The sequence below is a fragment of the Notamacropus eugenii genome, chromosome 4 (assembly GCF_028372415.1).
Source record: "Notamacropus eugenii isolate mMacEug1 chromosome 4, mMacEug1.pri_v2, whole genome shotgun sequence".
Classification (NCBI taxonomy): Eukaryota; Metazoa; Chordata; class Mammalia; order Diprotodontia; family Macropodidae; genus Notamacropus; species Notamacropus eugenii.
Genome location: NC_092875.1, coordinates 193,608,786 through 193,627,865, shown reverse-complemented (window position 1 = coordinate 193,627,865; position 19,080 = coordinate 193,608,786). Strand labels below are relative to the sequence as shown.

General features: G+C 37.6%; 1 protein-coding gene across 2 annotated transcripts in view; it reads right to left on the bottom strand.

The window, feature by feature from the left end:
- CDKAL1 (CDKAL1 threonylcarbamoyladenosine tRNA methylthiotransferase) overlaps positions 1–16,701 on the bottom strand; it is a 637,247-nt gene extending 620,546 nt beyond the window's left edge. For both annotated transcript variants that reach the window (XM_072603951.1, XM_072603950.1), the window contains exons 1-4: positions 16,584–16,701; positions 15,877–15,914; positions 9,961–10,133; positions 8,801–8,913 (exon numbers count right to left, since the gene is read on the bottom strand). In XM_072603951.1, coding sequence (XP_072460052.1) covers positions 8,801–8,913; positions 9,961–10,130 — 283 coding nt within the window. In that variant the 5' untranslated portion in view covers positions 10,131–10,133; positions 15,877–15,914; positions 16,584–16,701. The remainder of the gene's footprint in view (positions 1–8,800; positions 8,914–9,960; positions 10,134–15,876; positions 15,915–16,583) is intronic.
- Positions 16,702–19,080: the final 2,379 nt, after the last annotated feature.

The window sequence follows — 19,080 nt, the reverse complement described above, 5'->3', positions numbered from 1 at the left end:
GCTCAGAAATATGTTTTACCGATTTCAAAGCAAGAGCATCTGAGAAAGTGAATATGCTTTTATTGTAAACATATTTAGATACAATGTAGCATCTTCTCTAAATCTGACAAGTTTCCTATAGTTGTATTAGTGATATTGGGGGTTATTTACTGTATATATTGGAGGTTTGTCAGTGAGAACTACTTCCTATTTAATAATGCAGATTCTATTACAAATTACCATTTCTAGTCTAAACTAAGCAGCTGCTACATAGTTGTTGAGAAAGCAATTCTCAATGTTTCAAGCAGTTGGCTGTTTTACAACAAACCTTCCCATAGCAATGCAGTACACTTCTGCCTCTATGCTCTTATTCTACAGCCCAAGCACCAGTAACCAGGAAACAAGTTCTATGTAATAAACAGAATAAATCATACCCACCCCCAAGATCATATTTTGAAATTTAAGAATACCTGGCATTTTGTATGTTTTGTATGTAAGGGCTATATATGCCTTGAAAAAATAAGTCTCTTTACCTAGACACATTGCTAAATGGACAGGGATTAGTGAAAGCATCTGTTATATAAAATTCCTTTCAACAAAGTAATAAACACACATCAGCAAAATGTTATTAGTATAGGCTCTTAGCCAAGATATGGCAATAGCTTCATCACATAAAACAGGATCTCATGAAATTGATTAAAATGATATTCTACAGCTATAAAGCAGTGTCACTGCCATTTTATCTTGACATGTGATAGAGAAAGGTTAATATCCCATTTTACAGGTAGAAATGCTGAAGTCCCAACACGGCCTGACATGCTGAAATGTAATGTGGTACAAATGGAAAGGCACTGGATTTAGAGTCCCCTCTGTCACTTACTTAACTGTGACTGCTTTGCAGGAACTGCTTAGTCACTTGCTTATTACTGATTGTGGGCAAGTCCCTTCCACTGTTTGGGCCTCAGTTTCCTCATTGGAGTAGGTACCTCTAAGCTCCCATTCAGCTAGAACTAAATCTATGGTCCAGTATCACGATACTGACAGAAGAGGAACACACTGTCACCAATCCAACAGCATACCATCTGCACAGGCAGAGGGCAATACCCAACACCCTTCTATTACCATGTCATGACCATGAGCAGGAGCAACGGTGGTGCTTTTTATTAAAGCATTCCAACCTTCTACCTTAACCCAACTATACCTCTAGGGACCGAAACAGGAACAATAACCTGACTTTCCCTCTCAAATACATTCTGAGGAGATGACATGTACACTAAAACATGACGCCTCTAAAATAGTTCAATTTCCTCAATTCTCCTATTGGTAATTCTTAAAAAACTAGAAAAGCCAATATATCACAACAAAATTAATGAGTATTTTAGTACGTTATTGGGAAGTATATTTGTAATGTGAAATTAACTCTTGTTATGCAATGTTATAATTTTACTAGATCATGTAATGTAATGCTGCCATCTGTTGATCCAAAAAGATGTAGCACATTCTCTGATGTAACTAGGATTGTCAAAGAAAAAAAAGCTCTCAGGTTATTTTACTATTTCAATAAATTAATTTAAGAAAAAAACTCAAGAAAGTCCATCTTAAAAGCTAATTAAGCTTTGGAATTCACTTCCAGACAACAAATAAGTACTTATTTGAAGAATACCAGGAATATAGGTCCTACCACTAAGCTCTTACCTTCTATAAAGTAACACATATACACAAAGAGCAAGAACAAATAAAAAGTGATTTCAAAAGGAGAAAACTAACTGGGGAAAGTGGGAAAACTTAGAAAGAAGCAAAGACCCGGAGCTAGAAGAAGCACCAAGTACAGCTCATGGACCACTGAGACTGAACAGTACGTGTGAAGGGAAAAAAAAGTGATAGGAAAATGAGATAGGTGCTTGTTCAAGAAGGGCTTTAAATGCTGGAGAATTTTGTAATCTTTCTGGAGACAATATAGAACCACTGAAGATTACTGAGTAGGGGAGTGACATGGTCAGAACTGCCTTTTTGGAATATCAATTTGGCAGCTGTATGAAGGATGAATTAGAGAAACGTGTGAATAAAAATAAGATGAATTAGGAGGCAACAGTCCTAGGGGAAAAAAGGACCTCAAAAATCCATTCTTTCAAATAGTTCAGTAGCACAACTCCATAATGCCAGAATAACAGACACTACAAAACAATATGCATTAACCAAAAATGGCAAAACTCCTGAACTTTGTTAATATTATTTCAATGTTACAAGGAACTCAGACATTAAGGAAGCTTTTGTGATTTCAAAAAGGTATAAGTCAATAAATAACATGCAAACTTGTTATTACAAAATCATCTTGATACTCAAATCACAAAAATGGAAGTGAAAGATTTATCAATGGTCTTAAAAATATAAGGAGTGGCTATGAAAAAAATGAACTTCCTGTTCTACATCTCCATTAGGGAAAAAGAAGAAAAAATGTGATTCAAGTGCATCAGAAGAGATGATGTATGAAAATTTAATGACTGTGAAAGCTAATACTGGGATTATCGATTTACTGAATGATCACTACATCCTGAGTACCACAGTAGGTGTTGAGTACTGAGGGGTATCATTAAGTCTTCTATAAGATTTTTAAAACCAAGATGATCTAGTGCTTAGGAAGTGGAACTGCATTATATCTTAATTCCTTTAGAAATTTATGATACTAATCTCTATATGTAGATTACTTTCTAGTAATAATGGCCACATCTGCTTGGTGCATTTTTTTAATTTTACTGTTTATTTGTGTGTTTTACAATATATAACATTCAGTTCAGCGCAAAATAAAGAACAATGTCCCACAGCAATTTGTTATTTTAAACATGTAATTTCACGCTTCATAGAATGATGAAAACAAGAAAAAATTCTAAGATCAATAAAATGAAAAAAAAATTCTATATTTTAATGTTCCACTAAAAAAAAAAATGGAAAATGGTGCCTAGCAATAGATACATATTTTCAGTCTAGTTAAGGAGATCACAGTCCATCATTTTTTATTACACTGATGAAATGTCTAAATCTTTAGAAGTATAACATCAATTAGTATCATTAATTCACAAATAGTTCATAAAATAGAGGCAATTCACAAAAAATTCAGTATGTAGAACATAAATATTCGTAAATTTGGATACAAAATCAGAGTGAGTTTGAATTTTACAAAAGAGTCACTGTTAGGGATTATTTCCTTCTATCTTCTCCAGCTGCTAACCCAGTGTCCTGGGCTTAGTAAAGTACTTTATGGATGCTTAATTGATTTCAGACCTCTTCGTTCCTCCTTGCAAAATCTTCTAAGACAGTTTTTAAGAAAAAAGTTAATTACGGAATAGGCTTATAAGCCTCATCCATGTCAGATAATGTGATTATTAGTACTTAGGTTACTTGCTTTTTAAAAACAAAAACTGTCATAACTCCTTAATTTTGGCTGGCATAAGCAATGAATATAAAAATGCAGCTGTGAATGATACACCTATAATTCAATCAGGTCTACAATACCATCAATATCAGACAGGAATTTTTTGGCAAGTTGTATGCACAGAACCTCTGGGAACACAACTTTCAAAATGTGAAAGCATATTTTTAATCTCCATTATTGTCAATTATAACACCTATTTTTCCAACAACTTCCTTACTATAGAGCCATTTGTGCATTTGGACAATGAACTGCTAATTACATTCTTATTATGAATTTGACAGCAACCTTTTAATTATTTATTTGAGAAACCAAAGGTTTATTTTTATGCAATCTCCATTTTTAAAGCACATTTAATACCTATAATCGTTGCACATCATCTGTAACTTAAAAGCAACCTGTATTTTACTTTACTTTCCACCATTCCCAATCTACTTTCCTCAACAACAGCGAAAGATGGCATGGAGAGCAGATCTTCTTTACTCAATTCCTCTAAGAGACCACAAAGGGAGTTCTCCTTGCTCAGGCTAGCCATTCCAGTATTCCAAGTGTACGATTCCCATCTCATTCATCTGTAACACAAGGTCTGGTGAAAAAGACCAGCTAGTGAATGTATTTACTGTATCCACCCCAATCCCATACTATTTACTTAAATGTATATTCTTTGGCAGCATACGATAATCAGAAATGCCATATATGCTCAAAATTCTCATCTTAAGCCCCTCATTCATTCGTATTCTCTCTCTCTCTATATATGGTATGTGTGTATACACACACACGGTACATATATGTATGCACACACACATACACATACACATATACATATACATATATATGTGACAATCCTAGCAGCAAAATTCTTATTTTGAAATATATATTCTCTGCCAACAGAAATAGTTGGGGTATATTATGGAGTTTCTTTTTGTGGGGCGGAGGTGTATAGAAAAAGGCAAAATTCCCAGAGACAGCAGAAAAGTATATGGTATAAAGTAGGTTAACAAACCTGCAAATTGTGTTCCTCCCTTCCTTCACCTCCACTAAAACGCCAGAGGGAATAATAATAGACTAAGAAGGTTATATACCACTATACATTTCTATGCCTGATTTTGAAGATGTGACATAAGAAGAGTACTTCCAGAAATTACTAAATGATATACAAATGTTTACCCTAGTACCAAAGGTAGTAAAGACAAAGATGCCAAAAGCTACAAAAAATTGATTTGATTATGGTATGATCAGCTAGAATGTCTCAAAAACAATCTCAATGAATTCCAGTACGGTGAAAGAATATGAAGTTAAATTAGTTAAAACTATACTAATAGCACTCATTAATTTTATTTAGTATGAATACCTGGTCACCATTCTTTAAATAATATCAAGAAGAAACAAATGGGCTGTTATTTTGAGAAATTATATTAAGAAACTAAACAAAGACATACATACATACATACCATGGTTGTATCCAACTAAAGCACTTCTGTCAATCTAACTCCAAACACTCCAATCATAATTGCCTTTCATTATTCATCAGGCAAAGAACAAGGTTTTTGAGCTCTTAAGCGCTATACAGCACTAGCAGAAGCATTCAAAGTTATAAGGCATATGTGTGTGTATATATGAATTTATAACAAACTAGGTTTCCCGTTGAAAACTACCATAAAATTACACAAGTAAATATAATATGGTAAGGATAATGGAAAGACCCCTGTGTGCTCTAGAAAAATAGAAGAAAGTGAGAACACTTTCTGTGGGAGAAAAATTAGAGAAGGTTTCATGGAAGAGGTACCCAAGCTGAACCTTGAAGGAACAGCCTACCCCAATGCAGAGAAACCAGAGATGGTAGTGCAAGATCAAGAAACTTCTATCAGTCTCATTTGGAAAGAATGAACAATATATGAAGAGGAACACTGGGAAATAAGGCTGAAAAGGTAAGTTGGAGCTGGACTGTGAAGCATCTTAAATGCCAAATTAAGATGTTTACATTTGGTCCTTTGGGCAGTAAAAAAACAGTGAAGGTTTTTGGGTTGGATATTAACTGTCAGAACGATACATTAGGAAAATTATTTTGGCAGCTATGTGTAAGGATTCAAGAAAATGAGGATGTTTAGCCTAAATAATTGAAGACTCATGGGAACATCATATCTGTCTTAAGGTCTGTAAACAGCTGTTGTGTAGAAGAGAGCTGAGATTTATATTCTGTGGCCCTGAAGGAAAGAAGTGGTAGCAATAGGTGGAAATTACGAGAACAAAAATTTAGATCTGACATAAGAAGTAACTTCATAACAATTAGAGCTACCCAGAAGTGGAATGGGTTGCCTCACAAAATGGTGGGTTCCCGTCACTGAAAGTCTTCAGAAAAAAGACAGCATGACCACTTGTTGGATATGTTGCAGAAAGGATTCTTTCTGAAGTATGGATTGGACTAGGTAAGTCAGTAAAGTCTCCTCTAACACTAAAATTCTGTGACAAAGGATGAATTTCAGGGGTAAAAGATCTGGGTCTAGAAGAACATTACATTCTTTGTTATAAGGGATATCTCCTTCTGGAAACGTGGGAAAGAGATACAGTGAAATATGTATATGACCAAAAAAACCCAAAATACATACTTTTTTTTTTTAAGTGGGAAAAAATACTATTTCAATAATCTATGTCACAGATGATGAGGATCTAAATTAGAGCTGTGTCAGTGTAAATGAAATAGGGATGATATGGAAATAAAATAGAGAAAACATGACCTGTGATGAATGCAGATGGAAGGAGGGAGCAGGAATAGTCAAAGATGACTCCAAGGTTTCTGAGTCAGAGCTATAGAAGAATAACAATGTATTCAATAGGAATAAAAAAGCTGGAAAGAGGGACAGGATTATTTGGGGGGGATGGGAGAGGAATTTGAAATACCAGTAGGATATAAAGGTAGAGATGTTTAGCAGGCCTCTGGAGATATAAAATAAACTCAGGGAGAGAGTAACTTAGAGGTATAAATCTGGAAGTTACCTGCAAAGACAACACAAGAATCTAAAAGGAATGTTTGAAATAATCAAGGAAGAGAGAAGAGAGAAAAGGGGTCATAAGGTAGTCTCAGAGAAAGAAAATGGAACTATTAAAAGAGAAAAAAGGAGCACTCAACGGAGAACAAGAAGAGAATTATGACTTCCAATTAGAGTTTCTTTAATAGTATACACACATAGTAAATACATGAACTCTCTTTAACTATCTAATTTATGTAGATTTGACTACAAAGGTATCATTCCATAAACATACAACGTGTACACAGTTTAAGAATTTAAATGGCCAGTTGCTGAAACCTAAAGATATTTCCCCCCCAACCAAAAAGTTGATACTATAGTTATGCTTAAGATGTGTAACTGTAAAATAAGACTTTAAACAAATATACAAGAAGTCTACCTCCAAATAAGTGATCTTTTAGTTACTTTAGAAGACAATATACTCATTCCCATGACACTGCCACTGGTCAAAACATCTGTAAAAATTTCTCCTTTGGAACTGGCTTCAGAGTTAGATTACAAGTCAAAGAAGAAAAGTGGTCTCACTGCTTTGTAGTCACATCTCATCTTTGACTAAAAATCAGTTACCTAACTGGACAATAAAATCACCTTGGCTTCAAATAAATTTTAGCTATTTTAAAAAATTAACTGTAGCCCCAAAGGACAAATATTTACTACCCCTAAAGAAAATTAAAGAACCAATTTCAAGGCTACCATTCCAAAAGAAGTTTCGAATATACTTTAAAGAATGAAGAAACATTACAATGAGAGTAAATATAGCTTTTTGAGGTGACTACTCTGAAAGAGACAGTCAGAGATATAAAGTCTGGTGCTTGATTTTCTTTTTAAAGTCACTTTATTTTATAGTTACACCTCATACTTTAGCTGTCTGTATAAACATTCATCAACTCCCCAATTTTAAAAAGGATGTATTTCCTGGAAGACTGCATGAGTGAAAACTGAATCTAGTTCAATGAAAGCAGCTAAAGACATCCTGTTTCCTGAAAGTAAACTAAGAGAATTCAAAGAGCCACTACCAGCATTAACTAACCTCATGAAACTCCTAAGGGGATAACCATCTTCCTAACTACTTAGATCTGAAAGTTTAACCTGTTTGTACAAACAATGTAATACTTTATCCACCTAATCCTTCCCACTTTACCACCACCTTCACCTAAAAGTAGTAAAACTTTCTCCAATGATACTAAATACAATAGCTTAACTGTCATGAAGTATTCAAGATAGTATGATAAAAATTAAGTACATTGTATTTGCATTTTTGACTAGTACATCAAAAGCACTTTTAAATGAGATGGCTGATTATTAAAATATTATAGTAAAACACATTATAAAATATATGCATTACAAAATAAAGTTCCAATTATCCATGATAATAAAGGAATCCAGTGGCATGGATAAGCCTAAATTACTCATATTTAGTTTAAGAATACATTATGATTTCCATGAAGCTAATTTAACTTCCTAATTATGTTTACTTAACCTAATATTAGTCTTAGTTTGCATTCTCTGTATACATATATTCAAGGATGAATGAAAGAGAGAAGTTAGCCTGAGATTAAAAATTGACCATGTATAATCCACAATATAGACAATCAAATGCAAACAACAATATTTTTTCCCTTTCACTTTTCTCAAAAGAATGCAAATCACAGAATTAAGAATTAAATTTGTTGTATATCACTGGTACTTAACATATAATATGCAATAAACACATGAGGACAGATATTTCATATCAGACAGAATTAGGAGCATAAAATACATAGGGCTGATTTTTAGATTATAGATGAAAATAAATTAAATGGTGCTTTAAGATTTCTCTAACATTTCTAACTCATAAGGAAAAAAATTCAAAATGCCTTTTCCTAAAGCTGAAACGATACCATTCAAGTTGAATTGTATATGAACATTTATAAAAACCAGTCTGGATAATTAGTCTGTGCTTGCTGAATCAAATTAGAAAGTAATACTTAGGACAAATAAGCATACCACAAATTCAGCTAAGGCCAATACTGAGAGCTTTTGTTTTTTTAAACCTATTATTGGTCAAAAGCATTTAAAATATTTTTTGTTAAGGGATATTTTCAACTAAAGAACATGTTAGCACAAATCCTGATACTAAACTAGACATAAGGAAACTTTTAGTCAGGAAAAGCCAGTTGGTTACTTCAAAAACATGTTTTTGTTTTGTTTTTACCCCCAGTTCAGCAGATGTCTGAATTTGACCAAGACATTCCAGAATGAGGAAGAAAAGTAATTGTGTTCTATTGTAATTAAAAATCACTAAGCTATAACATCTTTTGCCCCTGAAACTAGAACACAGCTAACAATGACAAGCATTCAAAAAATATTATAGTACTGACTATATTACCTGTTATTTTGTATCCATAAGCAGCTAGTTGACCAGCCATATATTCTCCATCTGAATTATTGTGAGAACAACCCCATGTCCGTATCCAAATTTTCTGAACACCAGGAATAGTACTATGGAGTAATTAGAATGCAAAACAGTCAGGTGAAATAACTTCAAATCAAAATCCAATAGTCAGTCCACAAGAACCAAAACTGCATCTGCCCAATTATATTTATTTCACTCCATACACTATCTACCAATTTACTCCATACACTATCTACCAATTCAGATCATATACATCAATTACAGCCATAAACACTAACTCCTGATTGAAATCTTCTGCAAATAAAGATTAACTTTATTCTAAAAATCTCATTTATAATGTCTTCTGACTTTTCCCTTCTAATTTAAAAAATATTTATCTTATTACCATTATCAAAGTGTTACAATTAAGTCCAGGTCTTGAAAGTACACATACAAACACTGGTAAAGGACAAAATTATTTGAGATGCCACACTAAAGAAGAAAATCAAGTAAGTGCATCTGATATACTTTGTAGCATATTTCTGTGACACCAGCAACTGACTATATTATGACTTATTAATAATAAAACATTACATAAATGATAGCACTAAAAAAGAAAAATCCTACCAATATAATTAAGGTTTCACATTAACAAACCTTCTCCTTATGTAAACAAAGGATTCTAAAAATGAAATTTTCATGCAGAACATTTATTCTCAAATTTAGATGGCACTAGTCTAAATTTAGATATTAAACACTGCTTTTCAAGATGATGTGAATAATTTCACAATCAAAATCCATGTAAATATAAAAAATGCAAATTAACACTAAAATGGAAAAATTTTTAAATAAAATTTGTTTGCCTAAAAAAAAGGCAATCCCACAATACAAATAAATTTACCTACATAATTCTAGTAAGAAATTATAACATGGAATATCACGTTTACTAAGCTATTTCTTCTACTTTTCAGTATTGCAGGAATTTTCTGAAATTATTTTGAAAAACTTTGAAATGCATCAATTACTTTACACATTAAAAAGTAACCTTCATTTTCCCAGTCCCCATATAGCTTAAATTCAAAACAGAAATGGCCACATTATTAATATACATTAGCTGTATTTCCTATTTTTCTCACAAAACTGACAACACTAACCTATCACTTGGTGGACGATCTTCCTCTTGCAAGCATGTTTGGCTATGACGTATCCGCACCTTTGGAACAAGGCTTCTTCTTGAAAAATATCTATCACGAGGCTTTGAATCTTCTCTTGACACAATATCTTCTATGTCTTCAAGTGGTGAATCACAAGGTGCAGCAGGCATCTTCTGTGTAAGATAAAAAGATAATCTAAAATATAACTCAGATGTAGCATTTTTCCCATAACAAAAAAGAGCACATAATTATAATTCACAGTGTATAGATTTACAGATGAAAGGACCTTGGGAGGTAGTCTTTTCCACTCCTTCCATACTTCCACATAGATATATTAAATATCCTTTCATTACACAGCAAACTACCTGTATAATAATCTCAGAAAAGTCACATAATCTTTTAGTGCTCTAGGTCAGAGATATCAAACATGCAGGTCACAACACTCCTGAGTGTAGCCTGAACCAGATTAAAATGTAGTTGGGAATATTTAGCCAAATAAATAAAAATGGTAACAGATATGCAATATTACGTTTTAAGACTAAGACAATATATGGCCCACAGGCATCCTTAAGAGCGATTTAGGGGCCCTAATTTCTATTTGACAAGACTCTAAGTTGCTATATTATTAAATAGCATTTCCTTAATGGGGAGCTCCCTACAGTGCCATGAAATCACAGGTTCAGTTCCTATCCTTAGCATAACATAATTTGAGCATGAGTCAGTCAGTCAAAAAATATTGAACATCTACTGTGTGCCAAGAATTGTGCTAAAAGCTGGAGTTGCAAAAGTGACACACATGGTCCTTGCTCTCAAGGAACTCATAATCTAATGGGGGAGAAAATATGTATACAAATAAGATATATACAAAATAAATGGAGATAAATGACAGAGAGAAGGCACAAGCATTAACAGGGATTTGGAAAGGCTTCCAGTAGGTGGGATTTTAGTTGGGACTTGAAGGAAGCCAGGATAAGCAGGAGGCTGAAATGAGGAGGGAGAACATTCGTAGTGGAGGGACAGCCAGAGAAAATGCCTGGAGTCCAAAGATGAAGTATCTTGTTCAAGGAACAATTATTAGGCTGTAAACTCCTTGAGGGAAGGTACTATCTTTTGCCTCTTTCTGTCTCCCAGAGCTTAGCATGGTGTCTAACACATAGTAGGCACTTCATAAATGTTTCTTCATTGATGGAAGAACAGCAAGGTCAGTTTCACTGTGGATCTCCCAGTGTATGGGAGGCTATAAGCTCTAAGACTAAAAGAGCAGGGGAAATTAGGTTAGGAAGGGTTCTGAACACCAAAGAGGGTTTTATACTAGAGCCTGGAACTGTCGTCACTGGACTTTCCTGAATGGGGGGAAAAGAGGTGCTAGACTTGTGCTTTAGGAAAATCACTCTGATTTTTACCACAGTAGTAGCAATGTCAGAGAAAAAGGGGCATGTATTAGAAATATTCCAAAGGTAAAATTGACAGATCTTGGCAAGTGATTGGATGGGAGAGAGGACAGCAAGAGAGTGAGGAGTCAAGCCTGGATAACTAGGAGGATGGTGACACCCTAAACAGTAATAAGGAAGTCAGGAAGAAGGAAAGATTTGAGGTAAGGACAAGGAGTTTGGTTTTTAATATGATGAGCTTAAGATGTCTATGGGACATCCATTTTGAAATGTCTAATAGGTAGTCAGAGATGCAATTCTGGAGACTAATACGAAGTTTAGACCTGAATAAATTAGCAAAGATAATTTACTCCATGGAAGCTGATGAGATTACTAAAGGACAGGGCAAAGTGAAGAGGGCCTAAGACAGAGAGCCCTATGAGACATCCATTCTAGATGAATATCCAAAAAAGGACATTGAGAAGGAACTGTCAGATGAGTAGAAGAACCAAGAGTGGTGTCATGAAAACCTAAAGGAAAAAATAGAGTATCAAGGAGAAGAGAGTGATTGACAGTGTCAAAAGCTACAGAGGTACATAAGGATAAGGACTAAGAAAAGGTCATTAGTTTTTGCAATTAAGAGATCATTAGTATGAGTTTCTTAAATAGGTCTCTGATATGTAGAGACATATGTATTTATTTAATCAATACTAAAACTACATTTGATGACAGTATCCATCTGACAGTTCTTTGGGCCTGACTTTAAAAACATTTTGCTCCTCCCTATTTATACTCACAAAGATTTTTTGATTCTTCCTAATTCTCAATTTCTGGATATCTCTCTCTTCTAAGTGACTCCCACCTGCATCCTGGACTTATTATTAGTATGTTCTTTCCTCTAATTCTTCTACATTTGCTTCCCATTTGGATTTAATATTTATAATCACTGTCTATAACTACTGACCTATATTCCCCACAAATTTTATCTTTCTATTCCACTACCATCTAAAATAAACATGCCCAAAATATAGTATGTCAAAATTTTGTCCCTCAAGCTTTCCCTCTAAATTTACATTTAATACAGGGAAGAGATGAGCACTAACAGAGCATGATGCCAGCTGATATTCATGTGACCCTCTTACCCCCACCCCACAACCTCCTTTTTGACCATCTTCCACATCAAAGTAACTACCAAGTCTTTCTTTATTGGCTCCTCATCTTCGCTGAAAGGGACCTTACAAATCATGGGATCAGAATGAGAACTGTAAAGACTTTTAGAGGTCCTCTTCTTCAGAGGTGTCAAATTTGCTCAGATTAAAACGTAATTAGGAAATGTTTAACAAAATACAATACAATGCAAATAATGTTAATTTGTGGTTTTAGAAGTCAACAGTAGCCTGTAAATCTTTTCTATTTGAGTTTGACAGGGCTGATCTAGTCCAATCCTCACATTTTACAGATGACAAACCAAATACTGCAAAAATGTATACACAAGTTTCTAACTGAAGACAAGCGTGGAGACTGTACTTCTGACCGCAGGTTATGACAGTATTGAAGTTTATTACATTTTCTGACCATTCTATTCAAGTGACTTGCTCAAGGCCAGCCAGGCAATAAGTGGCAGAGCAAGGACCTAAAACAACATCCTCTGGCTCTGAATCCAGTCACCACCAACTAGAAAAAGCAGAGACTTTACTAAGGAAGCAGATTTAGAGCTGGATTCAAAGTATGGCTAGAAATTCCACAGATGAAAGAAGGGAAGGAGAGGCAGTGAAAGAGAGGATACTTTAGGAAAATACATTACAACTTTCTTGGGACTCCATTTCCTAGTCTTATAAAGTAGATGATTTCAATTAGATCCATCAAGTCCCCTTTGAGCTCTATATCTATGATAATGATGATCCATACATGCTTATGTCAACAATACAATCCACCTTGCCTACTGAATAGTTCATGTGAAGGGTAATAAAATGAGACAAGGGTGGATAGGGAGGGTGGTGTCAGGGTTCAGAGGGCCCTAAATGTCAGACAAAATAATACGAACCTTATTCCATACTCAATAAGAAATAATTGAAGGGTTCTAAGCAAAGGAATAACACAGACCAGAACATATGAAAGATTAGTCTGGTGGCAATTTGAAGGATGAATGAAAGGGGGGAGAGAGAGGCAGAGAACAGACAGACAGAGAACATAAGAGTACAGTGGAAGGATTCATCAACTCACAAACATCTAACAATGTGTTAAAGATGTGCAAAGAGCAGGAAGGGACATATCTGAATGACAAGTATCAATAAGACTTTGTGACTGACTGAATATAGTGACTAGGAAATAAAAGGTAGATTCAGATTAGAATATACTAAATTAAAGGTGATGACAGAAAATCAAAGTCCAGATTTACAGGTGGCAGTTGAAGATCTAGTACAATGGATCGAGCAGCAGACTGGGAGTCATGAAGACCTGAGTTCAAATATGGCCTCAGACATTTTTGCGTGACCCTGGGCAAGATACTGTTAACCAGTGTTTGCCTTAGTATCTTCATCTGTAAAATGAGAATTACAGCACCTACCTTCCTGAGTTGTTGTGAGGCTCAAATAACTCTAAAGCTCTGAACAACAAAGGCCTGGGACATAGTAAGCACTTTGTAACTGTAAGCTATTATCATTATAACTAGACCTTGGGAATTAAGTCAGAATTCTGAAGTTACGATGAAATCAAATGAAGACTTGAAGACCAACTGCATAGTAATGACAATCATATCATGAGAACCTATGTCTCAAAGGAGAACTAAGGATTCTGTTCTTTGAACTTCAGGTTTTATTAGGTTAAAAGGACATCTGTTCTTAAACCATAAACTGTACACCTATTTTCCACCATTTTCTCAAATCCCAGTGTTGGTGAAAGGCACTCCAAGCCGCACAGCATGGCAAAAGTTGTAGGGGCAGGCTACAAGACAGGAGAGGGTGGTTAAAAGCATAGATGGAGACTAACACAGCTTCTCATGGGGGAATTCAAAAATTCTCACCCACCTCAGTTTATTCACACACCCATCTGTCTACAAAGAGGGTCAGATATGGAGCTACAGAATAGGACTCAAATTGAGGAAGTTTGGGCATGTTATCTAACCTTCATGGGCCTCAGGTCTCTATGTATGAAATATGGAAGGAGTGGAAAAGACTACCTCCAAAGTTCCTTTCAATCTATGACTCTACATCCTCTCTATCAACCTTTTACTGAAAAGCTTCACAGGAGGTTTTTAAGAGCAACAGGAAAAAGGAAACTAGGAAAATAAAAAGAATGCTGGGTATGCACTTGGCAAAATGGCACAGTCAGATTACACAGTCCACTGAAGGGTTATAGTGTTCAAATCCTGGGTCAGTTACTTAGAACATTTTCTTCCTTGGATGAGTCATCCATCTTTCTGGGCCTCAGCTTTTCCATCTATAAACTGGAAGGAATGGGCTCTCTATCACCTCCAGGATCAAATATAAAATGCCCTGGCATTTAAAGTCCTTCATAACTTGGCCCCTTTCTACCTCTAAAGATTTCTTATACCTTACTTCCCCTAAAAACATTCTGGAATCCTGTGACACTGGCCTCCTTGCCAATTCTTGCATATGCCATCCAGGATTTTTCTTTGCCTGTCCCCCACACTGTGCTCTCCCTCTTCAACTCTGCCTCCAGGATTCCCTGCTTCCTTCAAATGTCAGCTAAAACCTCACTTTTTTGCACTAAATAAGAAGCCTTTCCCAGCCTCCTTTAATTTTACTGTCTTGCATCTATATTACCCCTCATTGAGAGAGAGAGAGAGAGAGAGAGAAAGACAAAGAGAGAGAGAGAGAGTGTGTGTGTGTGTGTGCGCGCGCGTGCACATGTGTGTGTGCGTGCACATGTGTGTGTGTGCGCGCGCGTGCACATGTGTGTGTGTTTATAGAATGCCTGCCTGGCACTTAATAAATGCCAGCTGAATTACTTTATGTAGCCTTTGCCCATGGTCAATTTCACTCTCAAGCAATCTACAATTTAATAAGTTCCTGCTAGGAGACAGGCACTATGATGGGTGCTGGAAATACAACAACAAAAATTAAATAGCTTCCTGACCTCAAGAAGCTGACATTCTAATGGGGCAGATTACATATTGACTGAGTTAAAAAAAAGGAAAGCACACTGAAAACCTTAAAGCACTACACAGATGCTAGCTATTATTACAAAACAGTAACAGGGAGATGAATCTTAGATTTAGATGCATGTCTTCTGATTGCAAACCCTGAACTTCATTAAACCAGAATGCTGCTTGCTCCCCTTGGAGGACAAGTATTTTGCAAACCTTAAAGCACTATATAATGCTAGTTATCATTTCCTATTATTACAAAATACAGAGAAGATTAATGCCAGGACTAGAGGCAAGTCTTCTCATTGCAAGCCCTAAACACGGTTATCAAAACAGAATGCTCCTTATTCCCCTTGGAAGAGAGGGGTGGGGGTAGCAGGGGCCTTCTAAAGATGATTAAATTCTTAACATGCAATCTCCAAAAATCAAAAAAATTACCTTGAACTTCTGCAATTTGTCTCACCTCCTCTTGATCTCTACGTTGAAGACAAATCAAAAAAAGCAAAATCACTTAATATTCGTGAAAGTGACAACATTTTTTCAAAAACCATAAAATAATTAGCAGAAAAATGGCTTTGTTCTACAGAGGCAACGAACAGGGGGCTCCCTGCCTTTGGGGCTGCTAACCCTCTGTATTTTTGTCACAGGCAGCAGCTGCTTCTTAGCTATGTCTTCTTTTAAAAGTTCTGGTTCCTACTTATCCCCCAAAGTGGTCGGCCTTTGCCCTATCGTCCACGACCCACGCTAGCACTCGCAGTCCTATGTGCACTCCCAACAGCAACTCGCAGGTCAAAAACAGCATAACCCCAGGCCCACACAACTACTTCTGCACACGCATCAAGCAAAGCCTTCCTGCCCCAACACCCGGGGGCCACGAAGGGCGTCCCTAAGGAGCCCCATCCGGCAGGCGCGCAGAGTCCGCGAGCCCGCGCCCGGGGCTCACAACGCTTTTCCCACGGCCCCAACCCGACCCTGGACCCGCCTCGCGCAGGGAAGAGGGCCCGAGAGAGAAGGCAATGTGCGCGCGGCCCTGGGCCAGGGCAGCCCCGACCTCGGTGTCGGGCCTCTGGGAAGTTCAGTCCCCTTCTTCCCTCGCCCCAGCCCTTCTCTTCCCAGGTGCCAGCTAGACAATTCACAGCACGAACCGAGAGGGGAGGGAAGGCAGACGTCCAAGGTCCACGATCTGGCGGCAGCTGCGGATTTCACATGGGGGTCGCCATGACACTTACGGCCCCGCCCCTTTTTCCACGCATGCACCAAGACGGTGGCTCGAAGGAGTCAACTTCCGTCACATGAGAAACCGCAAACCTTCTCAGCGATTGGTCCGCGTTTAAGGTAAGGCGAAACGCGGAAAAAAGCTCTCTTCTGGACGGTGCCTGCTGCGCACGCGCGGCCCTTGGCACGCAGCGTGGAGTTGGACTACTTGGGGAGCTTCCCGTTCCACGAGGAAGGACCAGAATAGCTGGCAGGGGAGATCGGGCTTGCCAGCGGGAGAGTTTTGTTTGAAGGCCTTGGCGTGAATCGCGCGGGGGAGCCCTGATTCATTCCGCGCGTGGGCAGATCATTTGTCTTACTTAGCTCTTCGTTTTAAATCATTTGTTCCTCCCTCGTGAAATAATAGTAGCAATGACTTAGGTATATAATGCTTTGAGGTTTGCAGCATTCGTTAGCATTCATTCACGCCATTGTTCTCCAGCTATCCGCCCGAAACTGTTGTGAGGCTCCCTTCCCCTCCCCCCGCCCCGCCCCCACCCGGAGCCGGAGTCCGCGTCCTCCCCCGCCGCCCCGTCCTCCGCTGGGGCGGGTCGCGGGGGCCCGCGGGGACGTGGGCAGCGGCCCGAGTCCCTCCGAGTCTGGTTCTGCCGGCCCAGAGCGGTCGGGTGAGCTTCCCGGGGCCGAGCTGTCCGGGGCCTGAATTCCCAGCCTTGTGCCCTCGGAGTTCGTGGGGCTCCGGTCCATCCGGCGATTCAATGAGCTCGGGATGGTGGTTCCAGTGGGACAGTGGAGCAGGAGGTTCGGTCGTGTCTGACTCCTCGAGAGACCCACCCCGCTGGGTTTGGAGGGGTTCGCCATTTCCTTCTCCAGCTCATTTTACAGATGAGGAAACTGAGGCAGAGCTAAGCGACTTACCCAAGGTCACACAGCTAGTACGTGTCTGAGGCCAGTGACCTGAAATCAGGTCTGCCAGGGCTGGTGCTCCATGCGCTGAACCACCCACCTGCAGAATGGAGATGAACGTACTGTAAAATCTAATTAGAAATTGTGAGAGAGAGAAAGGCAGAGAAATGTTTAGATAACATAAATTAATACATATGCTTAGTATAATATGTTAATATGATAAGTATATTAATATAATATGTAACATTCACGTATTTATATATTGTGGTTTTGTATATATTTTTATATATATATGTGTGTGTGTGTGTGTGTATATACACACATTTTTCCACCGCTGTGTAGTCAAAGGTTGTCTTATTTCTTCCTTTCTTACCTTCCCCATGGCCACAACCATAGTTTATGGCTTTTCTAACCTTCCTGACTTCCCTAAGTCCTACCTAAAATCCCACCTCCTACAGGAAGCCTTCCCTCACCCCTCTTAATTTCAGTGCTTTTCCTCTTTTAATTATTTCCTATTTATCTTATATGGGTGTTATGTGTCGAAGTGGATGGAGCAGGAGGCCTGGCGTCATGAGACATGAGTTCAAATTTGACCTCAGGCACTTACTAGTTGTGTGACCCTGGGTGAGTCACAACCCAATTTGCCTCAGTTTCCTCATCTATAAAGTGAGCTAGAGAAGGAAATAGTAAACCATTCCATTGCCTTTGCCAAGAAAACCCCAAATGAGGTCATGAAGAGTCAGACACAACTGAAAAATGTCTGAATAACAAATTTATCCTGTATACAGTGTGCTTTGTGTATATTTGTAGGCATGTTGTCTCCCCTATTAAATTGCAAACTCTTTGAGGCAGGGACTGTCTTCTGCTTCTTTTTGTATCCCCTGTGCTTAGCACAATGCCTGGCATATAGTAGGAAATTAATATATGCTGATTGATTATCACCTAAAGCCTACAGTATGAGGCAATATGATATAGTAGGAAGAGCATTGAACTGAGAGTCAGGAGGCCAGGATTCTAGTTTTAGCTCTGCCATTACCCTAAGCAAATTGTTAAGATTCTCTGGGTTTCAGTTTCCTGATCCATAAATAAATGGTTGGACTAGAGGGCCACTGAGCTCTGTCTACGAGCCTAAGAAGATATCACCAGGTAAAATCGGATGTTTTCAGAGTAAGCCTAAGAAATTAGTAAAACTAGATAATAATAAGAGCTTAAATGGATACAGTGCCTTTTAATCTACAGAGTGTTTTTTCCTCACAACCGGGTAAACTAGGTAATTCAGAAGCTATTCCCATTTTACAAATGTTTCCACTAAAGACCCAATGCTTCATTGTGTCTGGGACATGACTCTGAGCTCTTGAAAGCTATGGTTTTCTGCAAGCTCTGACAAGCCCTACCATGCTAGGAAAGTTTTGGGTGCAGGCCCAGACATTGTTTCTATTGTCTATATTCAGATGGGATCATCACCAGAAATCTGACCACTGGATGATTAGTTGTTTTTGGCTGGAGCAACTTCCAAGTTGTCCA